The 17,127-nt window shown below is 36.3% G+C and overlaps 2 protein-coding genes across 2 annotated transcripts in view; both read right to left on the bottom strand.

The window, feature by feature from the left end:
• kcnh4a (potassium voltage-gated channel, subfamily H (eag-related), member 4a) overlaps window positions 1-12,397 on the bottom strand; it is a 31,889-nt gene extending 19,492 nt beyond the window's left edge. The window contains exon 1 of the mRNA XM_055194247.2: window positions 11,563-12,397. Coding sequence (XP_055050222.2) covers window positions 11,563-11,638 — 76 coding nt within the window. The 5' untranslated portion in view covers window positions 11,639-12,397. The remainder of the gene's footprint in view (window positions 1-11,562) is intronic.
• A 1,069-nt stretch (window positions 12,398-13,466) lies between these two features.
• On the bottom strand, window positions 13,467-15,460 carry hcrt (hypocretin (orexin) neuropeptide precursor). Its single transcript, XM_055194248.2, has 2 exons — window positions 15,333-15,460; window positions 13,467-14,026 (listed from the first exon to the last, which is right to left on the bottom strand). Exons 1-2 carry the CDS (start codon window positions 15,354-15,356, stop codon window positions 13,577-13,579), a joined length of 474 nt encoding a protein of 157 aa, XP_055050223.2. The 5' UTR covers window positions 15,357-15,460; the 3' UTR covers window positions 13,467-13,576.
• Between the last annotated feature and the right edge of the window lie 1,667 nt (window positions 15,461-17,127).

Here is a 17,127-nt window from a genome sequence, read left to right on the forward strand (position 1 = left end):
CAATAAATCACTATAAAATGACCTAATACTCCTCTCTTTAAACACAAAATTGATATTGTTCCAGTCATCCCACACTCCATTCGGTCAATCATTTAATAGATTAAAGGGATAGTTCACCCCAAAACTCAACCTTGTTCAGAAGACAAAAACTTATACTGGTGGGTGAGTAAATGATGACAACATTTTCCTTTTTTTGTGATCTATCCCATTTTGATAATTACACCCTTATGGAAATCCATCACTAAACAAGGCAAAACATGCAAGTGACCAGTATCATATTACATGATATTACACATCACCCTAATTAATGTCTCCCACAATATATTTCATCCATCCATCTGTTCAATTGTTCACTCCATCTCTATTTTCTCTTTCTTTGTGGAAGAATCAATAGGTTGCAGAAACGAAATGAAGTGATCCCTGATCCGCTGGTCTCAACATAAACCACTTTACACAACACACCCCGCAGGGAGAGCCTGTGTCTGTGCTACTCATTTAAAGAACAAACCGATAAATGACTGTAATAGAGACTGAAGCAATTTATGTTCCCAAATGAGCAAATAAAAGGTTTTGGGGGATCGTATTTCATACACTTAACTGACTGTGGGCAAATGCTTTTAACACAGGTGCTTTTAGCTTTTTTTTAGCTTGTTTACATGTGTGCATTAGGTACATTCAAGGTGCAGTTTATTAGTTTGCGGTGGAACCCATGACCCTGATGTTGCCTGTGCAGGAATAAACTGATATATAAATATTCAGATCAATTTGTATGTGCTCTTGTCTGACCATGTTTAGTGTTTATCACAGATTGAAATCTGTCTATGGTATCAGATAAGGTAGTAGGAATGTTGCGTGTTACTCTAGAAGTAAAAACAAAAGCATGCTATTATCATCCTGCAGAGCCACATCAAGCCCAAAAAAGGCCAAATTCAAACATTGCAGTATAAAAAACACCTGTTTTTATTATTTTAGACAGAACCTGTGGCGGCACAAAAACTATTCAGGCTTTAGCTCATGCATATGCATTCCATTCCTTGGACCACAAAACCAGTCATAAGGGTCAATCTTTTAAAATTTAGGGTGCAATTCTGAGGGTGCACATTTTTTTTAGAAAATCGCCTTTAAAGTCCTTAGCAACACAACACATATTAATTGATAAATTAATAAATATTGCAATCCCTACGACTTATGACTGGTTTTGTGGTTCAGGGTCACATTTAAATAAAATTTGTCCTAATTTAAAAAATTATTTGTACTATAATTTTGGAAAGCTGACCTGTGGTTGGATATGCTGTACATCTAACAATATTTAAGCAATATCTCTCGAGTAGGAGTGTGATATAGCTCTATATCATCACGGCTGTGATTAGGCCAGAGGCACGAGGCCGCAGGCCGAGTGCCGGAGGCAATCACAGCCGTGATGATATAGAGCTATATCACACGACTCCGAGAGCGATATTGCTTTTATACAACAGTTCGACGGCACACGTTTGAAAAACGAAAACTAGAAAACAACAACGGAGTTATTTTAAAAGCCTCTTTGTTTGAGAACTACTTCTTCCGCCACGGATTTGAGGGCGGCCAGAATGACAGGTGAAACTTTCGGCTGCTTTGAAGCTCATAACAACTCAATGGACGGAAAAGCCGTTTCTTTATATTACCGTTTCTTGGTCACAAAGTGTAGTTTTAAGATTAGTTCAGTCGAGAATGTATCTGTATTATATTTAAATCTGCAGTCGATTAGTAAAGATAGCGCCTGTTTGAACGTTTGCTTAGTGAGATTCGGTACGAATGAGAACCAAAGCATGAGCGGACATCAGTGTTCACTCGCCCCGCTGACCACCGCCCTCTCTGGGCTACATCTCTGAAAGGGATTCCCCGGCTCTCATGTTGGCCTTGTTTGTTTATGATCGTCAAAATGAGATCAAATCAGCAGTATTTGGTGTCATGATCAAACTAGTACTTGTTTTTTTATTCATATTTAGTGTCTTTTGTGTTTGTTATTGTTTTGGCGCGAGGTAAAAGTTAATAAAACTACTTGTATAACGTTACTATTGCTTTCTCATTTATTCTTAACGCGATACGAGCACTCGATTATTATTATTAAACTTTGTTCTTGTCAGTACTATACAAAACGGTTTTTTATAAGTGTCAGAGAGATGTTTTTGCATGCTGCTTATAAATATACCAGTGGCGATCTCTCATAACATGTTTTAATAGTCACGTCACGATACAGTAAATGATCAATGTCCACATTTAAAAGCTGCGGGGCTTACCTGCAGTTCCACGGTGTTTTCCCGTTCTGATAAAAGATATAGCTCCAGAAAAAAACGAGTGTTTATATTCCTCTTTCCAAGTGTTAATCGTCCACACGATATGACAAGACATTTCTCCCATTAACTTTAACGTAACATACAAGAGCGCTGATCTTTGAAGGAATAATAACTTCCGATTGGGGATTCACAGACTGATTTATGAGCTAGTAAACTAATGAGACGCACGGAGAGTGATTCAAACAGCGCGTCTGTGTTTTTCCATTCAGAGATGAGCCTGCTTAGGACCTCCATTCACTAGGTGGCGGAATAATACGAAAGGTGAAGCGGTTACAGTGCCGTTATCAGTACAATATCGTATAGCTCTTAGCCAATCAGATTCGAGAACCAGAAAGAACTGTTGTATAATTGCATTTATGCAATTGGCAGACACTTTTATCAAAAAAGCAGTGCATTACAAGGTATTCTTTTTTCAGTGGCGGCCGGGGACTTGCGCTCGATGCAAAGTTCGTCACAACATGTATGTAGCCCGTCGTGTGTGTGGTACATAATTTCAAAATATGTCTTCTGTGCGTCGAGTGAACCTATGTGCATTACATGTCTTGTCAAAATAAGTGCCTGCTGCAGATGTGTCTAAAGGGTTTATGATAAAAGAGACGTTTGTGTTTGCCAGATACTCACATAATCTAATGCGTAATCAGAGTTTACTGTTAAGGGAGTGTCTTGCGTGTATTTTGTGAATGTGAGCGTCTCTTTTATCATAAACGGTTTTGGCGCGTGTGCAACAGGCACTTATTTTGACAAAACATGTGATGCACATGACTCACAAGGACCCCCCGAAAACAAACTTTGAATTTGCCCTCCTCAGAGGAGCAGTCACGAGCCGCCACTGACTTTTTTGGTGTGTTCTCTGGGTTTGAAACCATTACGCTTGCCATGCTCTACCATTGAGCTACATGAGCACTATATTAAAAAAATATAAAAACTAAAACTACACTCACCTAAAGGATTATTAGGAACACCATACTAATACTGTGTTTGACCCCCTTTCGCATTCAGAACTGCCTTAATTCTATGTGGCATTGATTCAACAAGGTGCTGAAAGCATTCTTTAGAAATGTTGGCCCATATTGATAGGATAGCATCTTGCAGTTGATAGAGATTTGTGGGATGCACATCCAGGGCACGAAGCTCCCGTCCACCACATCCCAAAGATGCTCTATTGGGTTGGGATCAGGTGACTGTGGGGGCATTATCCTCCTGGAAGTAGCCATCAGAGGATGGGTACATGGTGGTCATAAAGGGATGGACATGGTCAGAAACAATGCTCAGGTAGGCCGTGGCAATTAGACGATGCCCAATTGGCACTAAGGGGCCTAAAGTGTGCCAAGAAAACATCCCACACACCATTACACCACCAGCCTGCACAGTGGTAACAAGGCATGATGTTCTCATTCTGTTTACGCCAAATTCTGACTTTATCATTTGAATGTCTCAACAGAAATCGAGACTCATCAGACCAGGCAACATTCTTCCAATTTTTAACTGTCAAATTTTGGTGAGCTTGTGCAAATTGTAGCCTCTTTTTTCTATTTGTAGTGGAGATGAGTGGTACCCGGTGGGGTCTTCTGCTGTTGTAGCCCATCTGCCTCAAGGTTGTGCGGGTTGTGGCTTCACAAATGCTTTGCTGCATACCTCGGATGTAACGAGTGGTTATTTCAGTCAAAGTTGCTCATCTATCAGCTTGAATCAGTCGACCCATTCTCCTCTGACCTCTAGCATCAACAATGCATTTTCGCCCACAGGACTGCCGCATACTGAATGTTTTTCCCTTTTCACACCATTCTTTGTAAACCCTAGAAATGGTTGTGCGTGAAAATCCCAGTAACTGAGCAGATTGTGAAATACTCAGACCGGCCCGTCTGGCACCAACAACCAAAATACAGCTCAAAATAGCTTAAATCACCTTTCTTTCGCATTCTGACATTCAGTTTGGGAGTTCAGGAGATTGTCTTGACTAGGACCACACCCCTAAATGCATTGAAGCAACTGCCATGTGACTGGTTGATAATTGCATTAATGAGAAATTGAGCAGGTGTTCCTAATAATCCTTTAGGTAAGTCTATCAAAGCATTTGGCTTTGTATTGAAACATTTCCCTTCAAAATATTTTTTACACTAAAAGAACGCTTCAACAAATAAGAACAAAAAGGAGATTAAAATAATAATAATAATAATAATAAAAATCTAATTGTTGATAATATTTTGCTTCAGCTACCTATTTAGTTCCTTAGCATTTCTCACTGAATTGAAATTTTGTTGACAACATTAAATATTATATATAATTTATCCTTTATGTTTTATAAATTTATCTATAGCTTTACATTATGTTTGAATGGACACATAAATGTAGTTAAAAGATTTAGCCTAACTTGATTTATTGTTCTTCAGGGGATTTGGATGTTTGTGGAACGCAGCTGTTAAAACATGCAGTGAGATCATTAACACAACAACTACTCACTATTTTACTTTTACATCATATTATAAAGGCAAACTCGTTTTACAATGTGCATGAACTGTGTGTGTTTAGTGGGCATATCTCTCCCAACCAGTACATTCAAATACCCACAACTGTTAATGTCACAACAGCCAATTGTTTTGACAGTATTAGCTTTCAAATATGGTGAGATGATACTGTACTGACAGATAGACACACACAAAGACTATTATTACATGCTGTGGTATTAAGACAAGATGTTCTTGGTATCCAGTTGCTATGGAAATATATAAAAAGGAAAAAAAACATATGTCAATGTGCTTATTTCTGTGGCTGAGGTTTCCAGGAAACTGTGACTATGGTTTATTTTTAAAAGGAATCATGAAAACAAGTTAATATTATTGCGATTTATAGGAAAATATAGACGAAATAGAATTGTTAAAGTACTTGATCTGACATTTGCAAATTTTTTCAAGTGACTAATGTACACACAGTACACCCAAACACAACAATGAAAAATACTGTACGACGCTTGTTTAGCTAGACCTTAATTGCCGAAGCAAAGCTGCTAAAAATGCAAGACAATATGCGGCTCAAGAAATCCATTGCTAAAGTAAAACTAACTACTGAAGGATGCTTCAGTACATTTTGTATTGTTTACCGACTGTACATAAAGTACAAGAATAGACAGAGTCTCAAGGCTACCTGAAAATATGTGACACAAATTAACTATCTATCTATCCACAATGAGTAAAATATTTTCTCTGGGTTTGAACTGAATAATCATCAAAAATCTTTAAAAAAGCCTCTTCTTGAAAATGTGAAATGTATCCCTTTGGTTTTGTGCAAAATCATACATAATTGATTTAATAGTCTTTTATAGCATACTAAAATAATGACTTAACAAAAATGCCTATTCAGTCTAAGGTGAGACAATGGGAAGCAACATGAGGTCAAATTACAGCCATGCTGGCATTCAGAACATAGCACGATCTGTGATATTGCTAAATTATAGTAATAACAGTTTTAATTCAAATGTTCAAATCCTAATTCTTGCACAAATAGTTAAAAGTGATAAAGTACACATTAGGCGTCATGTCTGTCACTCACACATGCACATACTGACACAGATTTTAGTGATGCTGGGGACGGTGTGACACGATATTAGGAGGTCGTTTCTAAAAGTGATAGAGCAAATGGTCAGCGTGACATTTCATGGTGTGAAAATCTGTCTCTCAGAACAGCAGGTTGAATGATTCATATGATTGGCTGTGCAGAGAGTTAAGGACATTGCTTTGGTTTAAGAGCATTCACAGGGTGAGATTGAGATTTTAATTTCACGTTCCATCTCAGTGAAACGCTTTATTGCTCACAGGGCTGCTCTTACTGACTCAATGTCCTTAGTAAAAATAAAACCTGAAATAATTGACATACAGTAAAAGAGAACAGAGCTGCACAGTACATGTGTGTTGACAGTGTAGTCTAAATCACTTGGCCTTTAATGAATTTAACTTGAAGATTTCTCATTTTGATTTGATTTGCGAGTCAATCTACGAAACGGATGCCATTTCCGATTTAAAATTTTCATTAAGAAAAAACTATTTTTTAAATAACCTACAACTTGAACAATATGCTAATCCTTCAAGAAAACATATATTAATATCATGTTTTTAAGGCAAGGTAGCCTTTCTTGAACCACCCTGTTACGGACAATATGTATGCCATTAGAGTGGTAAAACAAAAAATAGATTTTTATATCTAATGATTTCCTAACAGTAAAATGTTCATTTTGTTGGAAACCTTCAATAGAAAGTCTGTAATTTAATCAATTTGAATATTTCTTAGATTTTTACTCCTAAAAAATGTATTCAACATTTTAATGGCTTTATTGTTTGTACTGAAAAAAACAAACTTACTCTAAAAAATACATTCATTTGATTAGTTCACACAACAAGAACCTCTTTCAACATTAATTTATTTAACATTTCGTATCTTTTCCATAAACTTTTAACAAACTGACCCTGTGACGGGTCGTTCACTGTGACAGGGTGATATGAACGCAACAAGATCTTTACGAAAAGTTGTGTTATAGTTACGCAAAATTTTATTAATTTATTCGTGTCCATGGCACGAAATTCCACTTTTTTCATGCCTTGAGCACAAATTTCTTTTGCGTGACACAAATTTCTATAAATAGTTTTTCGTTTTCGTGGCACGACTTTCTTTTTCGTGTCATTTTATGTATTGTTTTCTCATTTTTTCCTATTTTTAAATCATTGTCGCTTGCGGTTTGGGTTAGATTTGGGGTTTAGGTTAGGATGTACTTTAATGTATTAGTTTCTACACGTTTTTCTTCCACTTTTAAAACTATTCTCGTCTGCAGTTGGGGTTAGAATTGGGGTTTGTGTTAGGATGTTTAAAAATGTAACAGAAAGTATTCTAACCCCAACCCCACGTGACAATGATAAGAAAATAGGAAAAAACTATGAGAAAACAGTACATAAAATGAAACAAAAAAGAAAGTCGTGCCACAGACACGACAAACTATTTATAGAAATGTGTGCATGTTTTAAGAAAAAGACCGAAAAAAGCTAAAGTAATAAAAGCTAAAGCACGACTTTCCGTGAAATGCTGGTTTTAAACTTTACAAACTGGGGGATGGTAAATATTAAAGGTCACATATGTCAATTTTTACAAGATGTAATATAAGTTTAAGGTGTGTCTAAAACAGTGGTTCTCAAACTGGAGTCCAGGGCCCCCAGGGGGGCCGCGAGATTGTGCCAGGGGGGCCCCAGTTTTATGACATTATATAAAATACATTAATTTATCATGAATTCTGTGTAATTAAACCTAAAAAAATAAGGCTACTAACCAACAGCACTACTTTGTATAACTTAATGTGTTTTGTTTAATTAAAATGTTACATTTTAGAACAGTTTTTGTCATAAATTTTCTTTGGGGGGGCCGCGAAGGAATGCACCGTACACAAGGGGGCCGCACGCGGAAAAAGTTTGAGAACCACTGCTCTAAAATGTGTCTGTGAAGTTTCAGCTCAAAATACCCCACAGATTATTTGTTATAGCATGTGATCAAAACTCCCCTATTTGGGACTGAGCAAAAACACGCTGTTCTTTATGTGTGTACCTTTAAATTCAAATGATCTACGGCTCCCCGCTCCCTTACCAAAAGAGACAGATATAGAAATCTAATTTCACAAAGAAGCGCTGAGAAAATGGCAAACAATGTACAACTCAATAAAGAAAGAAACTATGGTAAAACACTTTATCAGTGTGACATCACATTGGTAAGAAAATCAAAACGACATGTCTAATGACACTAATGGGGATTTATAAAGAAGTGGGTCAAATCTTTTCATTGTAGATTGATTGTGTTCACAAACGCATTATAAAATGTAACATTATGTGACTGAGTGAGAAAATAAAAAGAACAGAAAATACTGATGAAAAATTGATTTGCTTATATTACAATTGTTTACATTCTCACATTCCAATGGGATGCAAAACCACCCCATCGCATCCCGTTACAATAAAACATGTGACAGGGTGGTAAATTTATTTCCAAAAAAGCTGTAGATCTCCAATGTGGTCAAGTTCCTCCCTACCATCCATGCATCCCATCTGAAATATAACTTTCTCTGCATTAATAATGGAAAAAAAAATCATATTTATTCCTATCTATTTTGCGTAATGGAGTGGTTGGTTTGAGCTTGACGGATCTTGCACAACTTGAAAAAGCAACAAATAAACAGTTTATAAAATGTCAGTACTTGTCTGCTTTTGATGACCTCAAGGCTCAAAGGATATTACTTCCACTTTGTGATGTAATTTAAAGCAGCAGTACATTATTTGTAAATATAAATAAAACAAGTTAATGTGATGGGGTGATAAGGTTTATTTAAATATTTACTAAAAAATTAGGTTTATTTTGAATACATTTATCTTATTTCCTTCTAAAAAAAAAATTTAAAAAAAACTTATTTGGTGATATTTTAGATGCAAATGTCTTGTTGGTCAACACGGACATGTTTAATTTTGTATGTACTAATGAAAAAATTATTAAAAATAGTGTGTTAATATTTAAGAATAGTATTTTGTCACAGATCATATTAACAAGGCCACTTTAAGTATTAACTTTAGGACATCCTTTGTGACTTTTGCATCTCATCAAACATTGCGGACCCAAATGGCACCCGTTTCGTAGAATGACTCTTGTTTCCAAGAAAAAAGTTTCCATTTGATCTTACTGCAGTCTAAGAGCAACAAATGATTAATCGAGAACAAAAGCAAAGGCAGGTACCTGTAGGGAGATTCAAGATACGACTGCAAGCATTTTGCTTGTATCAGACAATGTTATTACTGCATTAACATTAGCAGTTGTTGTGTTGTCGCTGTCACTAGCATGTATTTCTTTGGTTTGTTTTAATAGGCTCATCATAGACGACTGGTGAAAAGGTGAAAAACAAACTCTCCAGAGTGCCAATTAGCAGTCTCCTTACAGACCAACCAGGAAGCGGACCCACACCAGATGCTACATACTGTATATGACATGTGATATCAGGGCTGCTTGAAAGGCTGTTAGCTCTTGTTAGAGCAAAACCTGTAAGGAACTGATCCATACAGGTTCCTGTAGATCAATTGCATGCTGCTAGCATTGTCAAGATCTGGGGATTGATTCTCACAAGCAAAACAAATATACACTGTACACTACTGTAAGTCACTTTGAACTCAAGTATCAACCAAATGTAAAAAATTGATTCACGATACAGTGCTAAATAACAATGTATCTAATGACCTGTGTTTACAGATCAGTATGTTTTGCTAATGACATACCAAAACTTTCGATTTTCGACAAAATACAGCTAAAAACACCCATGGCTTAGTCATCACATGCTTTAGTACTCTGAGTTCTCTAAACAGATATCATGGCAGGTACAGGGGCAAACAATCCCTATCCATCTTTGCCTTTTCACTGTACTTGAACCGAATTACATAGTTAAACTCCTACGCTCCTGAACAGTGAGCAGTGTTCTCATAATGAATAACACTTAAGGGTCTTTACAAGCAGCTTTTATCCCATCTGCACACACACACACACACACACACACACACACACACACACACACACACACACACACACACACAAACAATGAATTCAACACGCAGATTATGATTTACACACACGCAGTAAGAGGTCTCCACTAGTTTCAGAACAACACAAGATGTTCAGATAAACATATTCTGACATAATGTATGTGATTATAAAAAGAAAAAAAAAACAAATTCCCATAGGAGGATACAAACAGATCACGTTCGCTCTTCTGAACCACAGAGTGTCAGAAGTGTCTTTATAAACTTAGTCGTGAGAATAGCCACTGTATGCTTGCACAATGAAATTTCTCCTAAACTAACTCCTATATTCAGAACTATTATGTCACAAAAATCTCAATAAATGTGACCGTGACTGTGAAATCCAGGCTTGATGAGATTAATTTCACTTTGACTAAGTCAATATTACATATATCAAGGTTATTATGTTTATATTTATATATATTTATGATTTATGTAAAAACAGTAAATCACAAAAAAACATTTTAGATGGGTTTTACAGGCTGCAGGGTCACAAATATTAACCTGAAACATAAAAAAAAATAATCCAAAACTTACAATTAAAACTGTTTATTTGATTTCTCTTATGCACTCTTGAAAATAAAGGTTACTGAAACCCAGCAAGCAATAATCAAGGCTAACTATAAACCCAATAGAGTCTGGCTATACGAGTGACCTAAATAACAATTTGGTTACATGCAGTTTTTGCCAAAATATCTTACGAGATGTACAATATTCCATCATGTAAGTCAACAGGTGCATCATCTATCCTTGGGCTATGGTTAGACGTCTTAGACTTTCACTGACAGCCCAGATTTTGTCAAAAATGCTTGCTGGGAAGGTTCTTTGCTGGATTTTACATAAGTGACCCTGGACCACAAAACCAGTCATTTTTTTGATATCTGAAAGCTGAAGTTTTCCATAGATGTATGATTTGATAGGACAATATTTGGTCAACTATACAAACTATTTGTAAATCTGGAATCTGAGGGTGCAAAAAATTTAATTATTGAAAAAAAAAACTTTTTAGATGTGCAAATAAAGCCCTTAGCAACACATATTATGAATGATAAAAAAAAATGTATATTTGCGGTAAGAAATTTACTAAATATATTAATGGAACATGATCTTTACACTGTAAAAATTGCTGTAATTATGCAGCTGGTTGCCAGTAACTAAAGATAAAGACTGAAAATGTTTATCGTTCATTTAACTTTGAACAAACTGTTGCCAGTAAATAACATAAATGTAAAATCTACAGTAAGTTACTGGCAGCTAGTTGCCAGTAATACTGTAATTTCTACAGAATTTTTTTACAGTGTACTTAATATCCTAATGATTTTTTAAATCATTTTTAGGTTTTAATTTTTTTATTTTGTGGTCAATTGTCACAAAGTAGTTTTATAAAAAAACTTTTAACACAAAGCACTTTTGTAGTGGATAAACGTTTTACACTATAAAAAGGTTAGAAAGAGATGGATCTATTAAGGACTTTTGACTGAACGGCTCTTTGTGAACCAAAATGGTTCTTCTAAAGCATCACTGCAAAAAAAACCAATTTTTCAACCCTTTTTCTTTATCTTCTGTGAAAAAACCTTTTACTTTGAAGAAATGTATAGTGTAAAGCAGGTCTATTCTTCACTGAACAAATAATCTGAAATACTCACGTGTGCCATCAAACCGCTTGGCAATGGTGTCAAGAAAGGTGTTCTGAGGGGCCAGAAGCCCTTTCATCACTGGCATAGTGACTGATCCTCAAATATCCATCACATGAAGCTATAAAGGGAGCGTCTGATATAGTGGAAATCGAGGCAATTAAGGACCCCTGGATGAGACTTCTGTCAGTTCCAGGTAATGCTGTCCGAGGTTCAAAGTGTCCTGGCGTCTGGTTCGGATGAAATGGCGACTGCTTCTTTTGAAGATCAGAACTACTATAGCAATGCCTTCTGCAGTATTCACACTATTTTCCTCCAAGTTTCAGATTTAAAGACCACTGCATGTTCAGCAGAGTTCGGATACTGTAGTTTGGAATGATGCATTTTTGTCACCCTGATGGTTAAGTTTGGTGATGCCGTGATCACGTTTCGCAGCCCATCAGTTTGGGATGTCACCCTGTCCCTCAGCACTCTCTTCAATAAAGGGCTGAATATTTCTCAACAGCACTTCAGCGCACACGTTTCATCTCTTTTCTTCATCTGGCTTGAAATCGAATTTTCCCTCTCATCCAATTTGTCTCTTACTTCTTGTCACTTTTTCAATTCCATTTCTTTCTTTGCATCTTGGGTAGTCCTAATATGAGTTCAAAAGATGCACTGTATCCATTTCTTGTGTCCTCACTCAGTCAGGTGCACAATCTGTACTACATCTCTCCTCTGACTGCTCTCTCTTCAATCCTCTGTCCCTCCCTCTTTCTCTCTGTTTCCTTTCCATCCTCTCTCTTTCTCTCTATGCCTCTCACCCACTCTCTCTTTCAGAACCTAGAAGCACAGCAGAACATTAAAACAACATCGACTGTTGATAGGCTACACGTGGGAGCATTGCGACAGCACATGAAAATATATTTTTTTTAAGTTTAATAAAGCAGAAGCTGTCATATTCCCACATTTCATTTTTTAGGACTGGATTTGGTGCACAGTTTACGACATAATCTGTCTGTAAGCCTGCGGAAACATTTGCATTTAACTATAATAACAGCACATTCATCTCTCTAGAGACTAAGAGACAGTTATAGATACTGCAATGGGAGCAGTACTTTGTGCTAAAGCCACAAATAAAGAGATTTAAGGGCTGAAGTGGGTTTAAAGTGGCAGTGGCATTAGCAGAAACAGAAGAATGCCATCGAAAGAGAGAGAGAGAATGTGTGAAAGGAAGAGCAGACAAAGACAACCTCTCGCTTTCACACAACACACAAAGTGGATCTCTGAGGTAAATTCTGAAAGGTTTCAGTTAAGGGTCAGCGCTTATTGGCAGGGGTGGCAGCAGCTAGCGTGGGTGGCAGCATTTAGACACGACTCGAGTATTGAAAAACACTACTTATCTACTCAAATTGTCTTAGGTTGGGGCAAGCTGTTACTTGGTTTTGGGGCAGGTTGTCATATGCATTTCAAATGTTGGTCAATACAATTGCTTATAAACCAGAATGTATGTGTGTTTATATATTTAAATATTTTTAAATCAATTTAAAAATGCAATAATTGGACTAAATAATGAAAACATCAAATAAGAGTCATATATGAGATGCAAACTTCTTCAATACTGTTTAAAAAGCATGAAAGAAGCTGTTTGATAAATAAAACACACTTTACAAATCTAGGCAAAGGAGGACTGCATTGAGGATAGTAAAATATGACATAGTGCCAAAATTATTCCAATAGTTATATTTTTTATGTGTTAACTGTTTTCTTAAACAATATTATTATAAACAAATGCATTATTAATTCATTGACAATAAATAGCAGGAACTTTACTCTTCTGCCATCTGCCGACCACATAACGCACTACAAAAACAAAACCAGCTAAATTTTATAAACCAGTTAGCGTTTCTTCTAATAAACTGACAAACATCAACATATTCAATTTGTTTACTTTTTGTTGTCGATTTATTAATGAGAAAGCGCATCATATGTCAATTTTACAAAACACACTGACACAGGTCATTTTTATTTTAATACGCCACAACTGTCATCGTTTTTCATAAGCGTCCGCATAAACAGTCTCTTCTCGTACCGTGGGCATCAGATACTTCAGCGGGCGCTCGAGGCCGAGACTCACGGGAGAGCTCGTGGTCGCTCCGGCGTGCACGAGCGGCGTGTGCCCGTCGCCCTCGAACCGCTTTCCCATCGTCAGGATTCCCGCCGCTTGATTTCGCGAGCCGTGCAGGAGTTGCTGCAGGCGGTCTTGAACGCGTCGCTCGCCCACCTTGCGTTTTCCAAGGGTGAGAATCCCGGCAGCGGCATCGTTATTGAAGCGTCCGATGTGACCCACGATGTACGTGTCGTTCCTGCGACCCGCGCGGCACAGCAGCTCGTACAGTTTGCACGATCTGGAACCTCGCGCGCAGCAGGTGGCCACGCCCTCGGCTTCACGCGCCACGTGCACTAGCAGCACCACGAGGAACAGCAGGTGAACTTTCTGTAGTGAAGAGAACAATTATGAAAATTTCGTTAGTTGTGACAACACCACAAAACAACAAAAATGTAGCTGATTTGTTAATAAAATTTTACTAAAAAAAAAACAATTACATTTTTAACCAAATGTTTTGCACTTTACGGTGTGTTTACACAGAAAAACATCATTAGCCTACATAAAAAATGAAATACAAAATAATATATATATTAAATTATTTTGTATTTCATTTTTTATTTATAATAAATATAAATAAATATATTTATTTATTTATTTATTTATTTAAAAAAGAGCATTATGAAATTTTTACATTTTCCTTCTGGCAGTGGGTATAAAGAAAAACATCCTTACATACAAAATAATAGGCTATGACATTATATAACATTTTTGGGCGGTTTCCCGGACAGGGATTAGACTAGTCCTAGACTAAAATAAATTTAGGAGCTGTCCAAACTGAAAACAACTTGCACTGACATATCTTAAAATACATCAATACCCTTTGTTTTGCCTCAAAATGCACACAGGGAATGTTTTTAGTAAGGCATCCACTGCAAAAAAAGATTTTCAAGAAAAAAATCTTGGTATTTTTGTCTTGATTTCGGTGGAAATATCTAGAAATTCTTAAATGAGGATGCTTTTTCTTGATGAGCAAAACGACTCAAGAAAACACAAAAATATAAATTTTTGTGCAAAAAAACAAGCAAAAAATAATAATAATCTGCCAATGGGGTAAGCTAATTTTTCTTGAAATTTTCATGAATTTAGTGTCCAAGATTTTTTTGCTTGTTTTATGCACAAAATCACTTAAATTTTATATTTTTGGTCTAAAAACTAGACTTATTTTCTTGGGACATTTTGCTCATCAAGAAAAAGCATCTGAATTTAAAACGTTTTACTAAACGTTTTTACTAAAAACAAGACAAAAATAAAAATAATTTTTTTCTTGAAAATCATTTTTTTTGCAGTGTGCTTTCAAAGTTAACTTTTAATTAAGCATTTAAAAATAATGTAAAAGTCTACTGACAGTTTGAAAGGAATTTGAAAGGTAATTTACAGATTAAGTTAAACATCTGGATTGTACATTTTTGTGCCTTAATTAATGTAATCAGCATCATTGCACGTTAGATTGTATCTCCAGATGTAACCCTACATTAACCTTACAAAATAAGCCTTCAGTAAAGCATCGAAATATTTCATTATTTTTCATGGCTGATAAACAGAATACAAACTAATTTTTCAACATTTTAAATAGTTTTAAATACATTACAATAAATAAAGAAACTACCAGAGAAAACAGTCTGATAGGTCTCACCTTGGCTGTGCAGTCCATATCCATGACACCTACCCTGGTCTTGTTGTAGACAAATGTTTGATGGAGTTCAAATTGTGTGGTCCCTTTCCTCCCAATGAGCTTGGACCCTTGTTTTTATACTCGGTTTTTATTATACTCTGAGGTTAGTTGAGGTTAGGCATAGCCAAGTCAAATGAGACCCACCTGACCCCCCATACTATGATTGTCTTGTGCTGGATTATGACATTATAAAGAATTATTAAGCTTATTAGTGTCTTTGTCATTAACAGGTATCTAAGGAGTGCCAGGGTATCCAGGTATTTGAATAGAGTTCTTCTAGACTATTGTGGATGGGCAGACGTAGCTTTGTTAGGGAATGCCAACAGAATGAGTGTATGAGAAGGCCTCGACTTCATTAGCTGCACATGATTATAATGATGGAGCGACAAAAGACTCAAAGGAACAAAAGAGTTTCAGCGTAACTATACAAAGCAGGGGTATATGGTAGAGAGGATGGCTTCATTTGAAGGTCATCGTGCATTCAGAGTTAATTATGAATGGCAACGGGGCCACATACGGTATTACACCAACATTGCACCACAAGAAGATGGGCTCATTATTGCTACTTGCATTGTGTGTTATGGATTGCACAAATAATCAGACTGTAATTCTCACCACATTACAAAAAATAATGTGTTCGGTTGCAAGGTCAGAGGAAATGGCAGTACATATTTCAGAGACAAATAGCCTACAAGAGATGAACACACCTGAAGCAATGCAGAAAAAATAATGTGAACATGGGGGAATTAAAAACTGATCATACAAACCCATCTAGCATGTCAACATTAATGTAAGTGCAATCAGACATACGTAAAAAAAAGTACACTCTGGGTTATTTTTAACCTACCGTTGGGTGATAAAGGGACAAACCCAGGTGTTGAGTTAAATTAACCCAGAAAATGTTTATATTTGACCCAACAATAGGTTAAAACAACCCAGCATTTTGGGTTGAAACAACCCAGTTAAATTACAACCCAACAGGCTGGACGCATCCCTTTTTGACCCAATGCTGGGTTGAATTAACTCAACATTTCTTAGAGTGCACTCTCTATTGTACTCAAGGATTAATCTTAGTCTCACAACCTCGTTTAAAACTTTAAAAAATTGTATTTTGGTAAGCTAACATTATACAATAAATTGCTAGGGGTCCTAGCGGTCGGCTCGTATACTGTATGTCAATGGCCCTTGTTCAATTTCCTTTGGCAGACTCGACTGTATGGCCTGAGGCTTTGGAATCAGCCCAGTCCATAATTCAGCCCTGACTGTTAAATTCTAGTTTGTAGCAATTTAATGTTATAAAAATTACCTGGAGACATCCTGGAGAGTGACATGAGGGCTGTTGGAAAATCAAAATCAGTCGTTTATTATATCGAGAATGAAGACAGACTGTTGACATGCTGGAAGGAGAAATTGTCTTGTTAAAGAGGCCAATGATGTATTTTTGCCAATACCCAGATATAGGTTCTGTGTTATTACAAACAATAGACAAGTTTTATGTATGTATGGGCCATTCTAATTTGTCCAAACGGCTGTCCACATCCAAAGAACACACTTTAAAAACATTTAATCTTGTTTTACTGAGATCCTTCTACTATCTATTTAAACCCACAATAATATTCAAAATATCAGTAAGATTAATAAATATAAAATCATCATTTATTTGGTAGTTTCAATTGGGAAATTGCTCTCCAGAACCCTAACCCCTAAATTTTAACTTGTGAAAATTATATTGAAATGATTTTTGCATTTTTTTGCA

Source organism: Misgurnus anguillicaudatus, chromosome 19 (genome assembly GCF_027580225.2).
Source record: "Misgurnus anguillicaudatus chromosome 19, ASM2758022v2, whole genome shotgun sequence".
NCBI classification, from domain to species: domain Eukaryota; kingdom Metazoa; phylum Chordata; class Actinopteri; order Cypriniformes; family Cobitidae; genus Misgurnus; species Misgurnus anguillicaudatus.

Bases quoted from the DNA above. Each gene is read 5' to 3' on its own strand.
- hcrt (XM_055194248.2), bottom strand. From the start codon at position 15,356: ATGGATATGGACTGCACAGCCAAG. The intron at 14,027-15,332 runs GTGAGACCTATC...TCTTCACTACAG, and splicing joins ATATGGACTGCACAGCCAAG to AAAGTTCACCTGCTGTTCCT.